Below are 7,778 nucleotides of genomic sequence, written 5' to 3'. Positions count from 1 at the left end.
ATATTTCTTTTTTAAACTAGAAAAATATATCTGTTGTAGTCTCTAAAAACTATACACTTAGCTCTTCAATAAAGATTAGATCAGACACAGTTTTATCGTAAACTTGCACATTTATTACTGATATAAAATAAAACATTATGCTTGTAATTTTTGTATCACGGTAAAAAGTTCAACTGGTGATCGACCTCAGTATACGCTGTTCTTTAAGAGACTGTTAATGTGGAAACCAAGAAAAAATAAACAAAATGGATAAAAAGGTAATGATACCAGTGAAGACTGAAGTTTATAGCGGATTTATTTTTATTTGTAGAATCGATGTCAGTAATGGTATTGTTAACCCAAGAAAATTGCCACTGAAATATCTTGCTCTCGAAATCAAGAATGGTTTTACTTATTCCACCATGCCTTAAAAATAATGTCACAAAGTGCTGTATTACACAACATAAAAACAAAACATAAAAAGCACAGCTTCAAAACGATTTGAGGAAAGCACAAAATCTGAAAAATTAGGAAAGTCGTCAGCACCACACTGCTATCTTCTGCATTTGTCATAGGCAATAAGACCAAGAATAATTAGACTGACACCTAGCAGCCAATCATGCCCATCTACAAACTCAACAGGCATGGGTCCTGTCCGGTCCGATTCAGTTACAGTGTAAGCTGAAGTGCATTCTTGTATGGTTGAGTTGGTTCCAACACATTCCTTGTGTTCCAAGGGAGGCAATTTTAAGCTGGTCTCCAGAAACCTTACCAAGCTTGGTAGGTCTGCCTCTGACTTGTTGTATCTTGCTATGGCTCGCACACCATCAAACACCAGCAGATTGGGAACAGAGGTTGTTCCAAATCTAAAAGGATAACATATTTCTGGAAAAATCATTGAGCCTCTGCTGACCTTTTAAATAAACTTTGTCAAGGTTGGACAAGAAAACACATTCAATCAGTCATGTAGTACATCATAATTTAACACTTTTTTTAGAAAAATAAACTGGGTTGGACTTTGGAACTGAATTACACTCATAATGAATATGAGATAAAAAAGATAAATGAGGGTGGAATTTACAAAGCTTTGAAGGTTTACAATTTAGATCAAAATATGTAATTTTAATTGATTATATTTTGTAACCGCTGTAGCCTTTACTTGGGTGCAATTGGAATAAAATTGGAACTAGGGAAAAAATGCAAGAGGAAAATAATACATAGGAAACAAATCGAGCCAGGTGGCAAGTAAAACTTCATAAATTAAAAAAAAGAATAACCTAAACAAATGTTTTGAATGTAAGTTTAGATTAAACAGCTAGATCTAAGTCAATCACTTACTTCAGTTGGCTGTTTGCAAGCACATTAAATTGCATTTTGATGTCAATGGCAACCACAGGGACTGTTGGAAAGAGTCTTCCCAGTGCATTGTAAGCTGGGGCAAGCTGCATTGAAAAGGGACACCACACTGCATAGAACAACACCAGGGAACAAACACCACTTGTGTTATTTGTCAAATGGCCCACAAGCTGGGATGTATTTAGTAAAAGAACAGCAGGATAAATAGGATCAGTAAGTTCAGCCATTTTATAGCACGGATGTTGATGCTGTTCACCTAGTGTTGCATTGAAATCAATTTCTTCTTGTAGTTTACAAGCATATGTATCGTTTATTGAACATATTTCATAACCGTTTCGATCCAGAGAAACTGGACATAAAGTTGTATTGGTATTCATCTAAATAAAAAATAAAATGTTAAAAATGGTTAACGAATGTAATTAACTAGAAGAAAATAGTTTATTAAGGGTTATTCATACAAGCAATGTCAAAATAAGAGTATTCCATACGATTTGAGCAAAAGGTATACACACATTACATGTCTATAGGTGTAGTTATAAAAAAGGGGGGCTAGTCTCCTACCATATTTATTTTAACACTAACAAAACCAGTTGTCAAAGTTGAAATTGCAAGAAAGACATAAATATAATATTAATACTTAGCTCACCATATTCGGCGAATATTAATATTCAATATTAATATTTTTTTTAATTTTTAATTTTTTTTTTGATATTCCTAAAATATAGACCTGTATTAGTGTGGTTGTAAAATATTTTTTTTCTAGGTGCTGAATAAATATGTTTATTTTGCCTTTGAAATTGTAGGATGAGATAGGGCGAGATTTTGTAGGTTGGCTAGCTCTTGGTCACCCAAACCCATACACTAACTCTCACCCTAAACCAAATATTGTTAGCAATATAAACCCCTGACCCTGACGAAAATGTGGTAGGATTCTAGACCAACGCACAAAAAATGGTTGATTTTTACAAATTACTTCAAAAGCGCAGGTTGTTTTAAACATTGATGGAGTTCGCCATTATTTCAAGGAAGCAAAACGTGCCGCTCTGGTAAAAAATAATTTTAGATTCAATGGTGACAATTATGTTTATTATGCTCTCAGCCTCCTCGTCCATCTGCCCTTTGACCCATGACTAGGAAACGCATCATTAAGCATGTTAGCAATGTCTCATTGGATTTTTTTCGAAAGTGCAAAATGCAAATTTAGGTTTAAATGTCTTTGGTTTGGGTACGTTAGTGTTGCGGGTTGCTACGTAAGGCGGGACCGAGGTTGTCTAATCTCTTACGTGTTTCTTCTACAGTATATATCTGACTCCCAGGATCAGGACGCTAAACAATCTTGTCCATATAACTTCTTGAACTCTAGACAGAGTCACTTCATTCAATTGATATTGCTCGTCACATATCTCAGTACACAAGATAACGCAACATGGAGGTTCAAGCCGCCAGTACTCAGCTCTATCCAGTTGAAAAGCATAAAGTAGAATGCCTTGCGAAGCGCCGATACCGCTAGCTCAGTATGTGCTGGTCACACGTAAGTGGAAAACGGTCAAGAAGTTGGGCAACGCAGTGGGGAAATGTATGGAAAAATTACCCTCTACTGCTACAGTACACTATGCACGAAACTGTAAGATAGCTTGACAATAAATCTCAAAGACAAAAGAATCGAGTAAATCGACATCATCTTGAGAAAGTCGCTTGGATACATGGTTGTATCATCAGAGGTTTATGTGACTGAAACATACCCAAACGTCGCTTATAAAATGTGGTTGCATACGTTCCACCTTAAGGAACGACCTATTCGGTTTTAAGATTCTTAAAAAAAAATGCAAATTATTGTTCGAAAATCACTATAAAATATCTGCATTTTTAAATAACGATAAGTACATCAATCATGCAATATATGATTATTCTAGAGTCGACCTAAATTTGTCTGCATATTAAACAAATTTAGACTGTTAGTAGCCTAAGACTTTAAAGCAGTGTTTCTTAACCTTTTTTAATTGGGGGCGCACCTTGAGACGTATGAAAACGTGGCGGCGCACCTTACGAGCAAGGCGAGCGTGACATTTTTAAGATGTACCGATATTTCTCTTAAATTGGCTGCATTTTTTTATTATATGGGTTTTGTAGTTGCCTATCTTTAAAGGGACACCCAGCCTTTGAGACTAAAACGTTATTTTGTCCATTAAAGTCTTATTCCAAATGATCTTGGATTATTTCGACATACTTTTTCCTCGCTTGCGGCGCACCTAGCAGCCTTCCATGGCGCACCAGTGCGCCGCGGCCCACCGGTTGAGAAACGCTGCTTTAAAGAAACGAACCGGAACCGAAGTAACTCGAAATTGCCAAATCATAATCTTGCATAATTCATCTCAACTTAAACCACAAAATAATTCAATTTTTTTTTATTTGCATATAAGAAAAAAAAATAAAACTTGTGAAACTCAATAAAACATGTCAGAAATAAAATATTCCAATAGTCTACCGGTCAATATAACTATAATTAGCATGTTACAAACTAAAAAAACGAAATTAAATGTCATGTTCTTTAACTTCTTCTGTTTGAAGACCTCGAAAATATAATAGTATATATATTGAAATTATACTGGTAATTTTATCGAATAGAAACAGCTACAAATGCCAATTAAAGCTTAAAAAACAATAAATAAGTGAAATGATCTACCGAAATATCGCCCACACTGTTAGCATAAGAAACGATTGCACTGGAACACAATATCTGATAATATAAACGAGATTTTAATTGTATAAAGATGTAAATTACGTATACGCTATTAAAGCGAAACCAAGGGCCCGACAACTGTTTTTAAAATAGAAATGCATAGCTTATAAAAAAGCAGCCAAAATAAACGAAAACTTAGATTATTTAAAGCTGGAAAAAGAGTAATAGGCCTGCATCATTTAGGGCTCGTCAAAGATTAGATTTGGAAGTTATTTTGCGTTAATTTGCGATAAACAAAAGAGAAGGAAAATCACTATTGAGAAGCGTCCAGCAGTATTTACTATTCAGAAATGAAAACCAAACATTGACGTACAGGTGTCTATAGCCTATATCCTATCAAAATATTCGCACCACGTTTTGTTCAGCGCCTGTCAATTGCAGCTTAACTTTGCTATACAATCTTGCAAGACCTCTTTTTCGTCTTTCTTTTCTGTAAAGCGGCCTTGGCAGCAACATCAAACACATGTCGCAGCCCTTCCTTCGTAAGGGCCGAGCACTCCAAATACCTTTGAGGGAGTCAAGAAAAAGTCGCGTTTAAAAAGTGCAATAGATTAATGGGAACCCTTCAGCAAAGTATTAGCCTACTGTTTGCAATAGTGCGCTTAGATTTAAATTAATTATCAAGTCTGTAATAAGCTTATATGAAATTTGTGGAGGAAAACAGCACATAGTCCAATCCTTCATATCAAGACAACTACTTTTATCGACCTAAGTTGTATGAGACACCACAACTGGATTTGACAGTTTGAATTTGGCTTTTCAGAAAATTATTTATAAAAATCTTTTTATAAAAGACTCTGATTAGGACGAATGTGTATAATAGTTTAAAGATAACACAGTGTTGTTGTTATTATTGTAAGTCCGATAAACAAGCATTTTACTTCTGTTAGTGGAAACACTAATCTAAGACCTACAAATACCGCCCCGAAAATATACATTTCGAATTAACAGCCTTACAAAAATTGTCATTTTAGCATATTTTAGTAAACTAGCGAAAAAGTTGAACAGGCCTGTAGTGGGTTAACTTAACCCATTAGGGCTCATGCTACACTTCCAGTTGTGCAAAGTCGTTTGATTAACTAAATGTCCGAAGCAGGATCATATAATTTGGTTCTAAATAAAACATATAACTCAGATTTATAGTGCAATATTAGACAATTCCTTTTAGGCTACAAAAGTAATCATTTATCATACGAGACGTCGTTGTACATTTGTGTTAATTCTGAAAGGGTATTGCGAGATAAGCTACATGATAGAATTTTACCACTTTCAAAAAGGTAATGGTATTTTATAAGAATTTTTTGACCAATCTTACGCGTGCGCTCCAATCTTTTCGGCCATTGCTAGACCCTCCTTGTTGCTGACTGGGACTTCCCCTGTTTTGCTCAGGTGGTCTATCGTCACTTGGTCGTAACGCAAATCTTTCTTGTTTCCCACTAGTATAAAGGGTGTGTCCGGACAGAAATGTTTTACCTGTTAAGCGAATCGAGGTAAAAAGCATACTTGGAAGTAAAAAATTTATCAAAGGCAAGAAAAAATCATCCTTATTTTAAAATTCTTGTAAAATCCGGTATTTCTTAATATAGATGCCACACAATCCATACATTTGAAAAAAATAGACTGGTTTTGTGTACAAGTTGGAAGTTTTAGAAAACTGTTTAAAAAAATTTCATACGTTTCATAAAGTAATCCTATAAGCAATCTGTATATGAATTAAATTTATCACATCTTAATGTGCAATGATTATCAACTTTCTCGCAAAACTGTGTTACCTGCAGGTCTGTGATTTCTGTCAAAGAAACATTTAGTCACGTTTGTTAAGAAAGTTATAAGCTATGGAGGTGTAAACGTAAACACAACACCTCACTTCTGGTTCCCATTGCTCGGTAATGTTGTTTAGCGAAGAGGGGAGGTCGATAGAGAAGCAAATCAGCACCACATCGGTTCCGGGATAGGAGAGCGCTCGCAACCTCTCGTAGCCTTCTTGACCGGTTGTGTCAAATAAAGCAAGTTGAACCTAAACGGTTGCGCTTTAATAGAAACGATTCTGGTTTGTTACTTAAATCTCTTACCATGCGACAACGACCTGTTAGCCAGAATGCTGGAGTTCTTAAACTTTTTTAAACGCGGACCCTTTAGGTAATTTGTTTGGTTCGCATGGACCAGGGTCGGCATAAACTTTTTATACATGACGTCACAAATTGACGTCAAAAACAAGTAGACTTAAAAAAAACTGTTTTTAATCAAAGAAATGTAAAACCTAAATAAATAAATACATTTAAGGAAAAGACGCCAAAGCATTTTTTCATTATATAATCTATTTTGAAAATTCCTCTATTTTTAAAGTTATACACCAAGATTTTAATAAGGCCTTTATGAAATAAGGCCTTTATGGAACCCCTTTACATAGTCCACATGCCCCCAAGCACATTCGATACTTTTTTAGTATGAGAACAGTATTTTATGTAAACCTTAAAATTTTGAGCTCAATGGCACAATAATGTATTAGCTTATAGCAGACTACAATTTCAAACGATCTTTAAAGTTCTACAATAATAAAAAAATATATATATTTTTATTCGCCATACACCTAAAAAAATATAGGCGATTTGTGTTCTTTCCCTAGATTTATATTTGCACTCAAAAACCTATATTCACTTAGCCTTGAGGCGCTTTAAGTTCCTCTTGCTGAATAGTCAGTTAACCAATTTTTTCTATACATATTTTCCACAACAAAAAGCTCGTTCCAAAGGTCTGCTAACATGTTTACAACCTTGGTAAAGAAATCACCTTTCTGCTATCGACATCGATTTCTGCGACGTAGTTGTCGAAAACGGTCGGCACATATTCTTCTGGAAATTCGTCGCTGCTGAATACGATGAGCAAACACGTTTTGCCACAGGTGCCATCTCCGACGACCACAAGCTTCTTTTTGATAAGTGTCTCCATGCCTTGAAGCTGAAATGCTGATGTTTATTCCAAACACTTGCTGCTTCTTGTGGTCCACAGGTTTTAATACCTTATTAAGCTGTCAGAACCTAGTAGGTTAAACATTTCTGCGTTTGTGCGATAGCTTTTCCAAAACAATTGGGAAAAAAAGCATATCCACCAAAAAATCATTATTTTTTCGGGACACTTAATTATTTTTTTCAGCGCTAGAAACCTATAAATATGGATTATGCAATCGCAGGCCTATAGACTTGTTTTAACTAAACTGCTGAACAACCTATGGTTTGCAGATGCAGGTAGTTTGTGAAGGCTTGGCAGTATCGTTGCAATTTCCGTTAATAATTTACCATGAGGTAAGTTATAAACTTTAAATCAACACGATAAAATTCTGGATCTAGTAAAGCATTGCACGCACAAATTTACACATCTCCACTATACAACATTTAATTTTTTTCTTAATAAAACGCTGTCGGTTGTTTATGTGGCTGCAAGTTTCCTCAGATTGTCAAAATACCACTTCATGTTATTCGTTTTTGTTTTAATCACTTGTAATCTGGTGCTTAAATTTACCCTCATTTCTGAATAGAACAGGTTTTATTTCTGTAGTGAAAAACTCTTTTGTAGTTGCATTACATAATTTTCTTTTTTTTATTTTGGCCTCACAAGAAACCTTCATAATTAAACGTCTATACCGCCAATATTTCTTTGAAATCCTGAAATTTCCTCGTTGTACAATTAAGCGACTTAACTTAAC

At 35.0% G+C, this 7,778-nt stretch overlaps 2 protein-coding genes across 2 annotated transcripts; both read right to left on the bottom strand.

Annotated features, from left to right (window-relative positions):
- Positions 1 to 413: 413 nt before the first annotated feature.
- LOC146137830 (thioredoxin domain-containing protein 15-like) lies at positions 414 to 1,923 on the bottom strand. Its single transcript, XM_083394058.1, has 2 exons — positions 1,318 to 1,923; positions 414 to 845 (listed from the first exon to the last, which is right to left on the bottom strand). The coding sequence occupies exons 1-2, from the start codon at positions 1,710 to 1,712 to the stop codon at positions 533 to 535; spliced, it is 708 nt and encodes a 235-aa protein (XP_083250184.1). The 5' UTR covers positions 1,713 to 1,923; the 3' UTR covers positions 414 to 532.
- Positions 1,924 to 4,466: 2,543 nt separating this feature from the next.
- LOC146137829 (ras-like GTP-binding protein Rho1) lies at positions 4,467 to 7,024 on the bottom strand. Its single transcript, XM_083394147.1, has 4 exons — positions 6,866 to 7,024; positions 5,943 to 6,092; positions 5,391 to 5,548; positions 4,467 to 4,581 (listed from the first exon to the last, which is right to left on the bottom strand). The coding sequence occupies exons 1-4, from the start codon at positions 7,022 to 7,024 to the stop codon at positions 4,467 to 4,469; spliced, it is 582 nt and encodes a 193-aa protein (XP_083250273.1).
- Between the last annotated feature and the right edge of the window lie 754 nt (positions 7,025 to 7,778).

This window comes from Ascidiella aspersa, chromosome 7, assembly GCF_963924565.1.
Source record: "Ascidiella aspersa chromosome 7, kaAscAspe10.2, whole genome shotgun sequence".
NCBI classification, from domain to species: Eukaryota; Metazoa; Chordata; class Ascidiacea; order Phlebobranchia; family Ascidiidae; genus Ascidiella; species Ascidiella aspersa.
The sequence above is the reverse complement of the archived record's forward strand: the minus strand, read 5'-3'. Positions and strand labels throughout refer to the sequence as shown.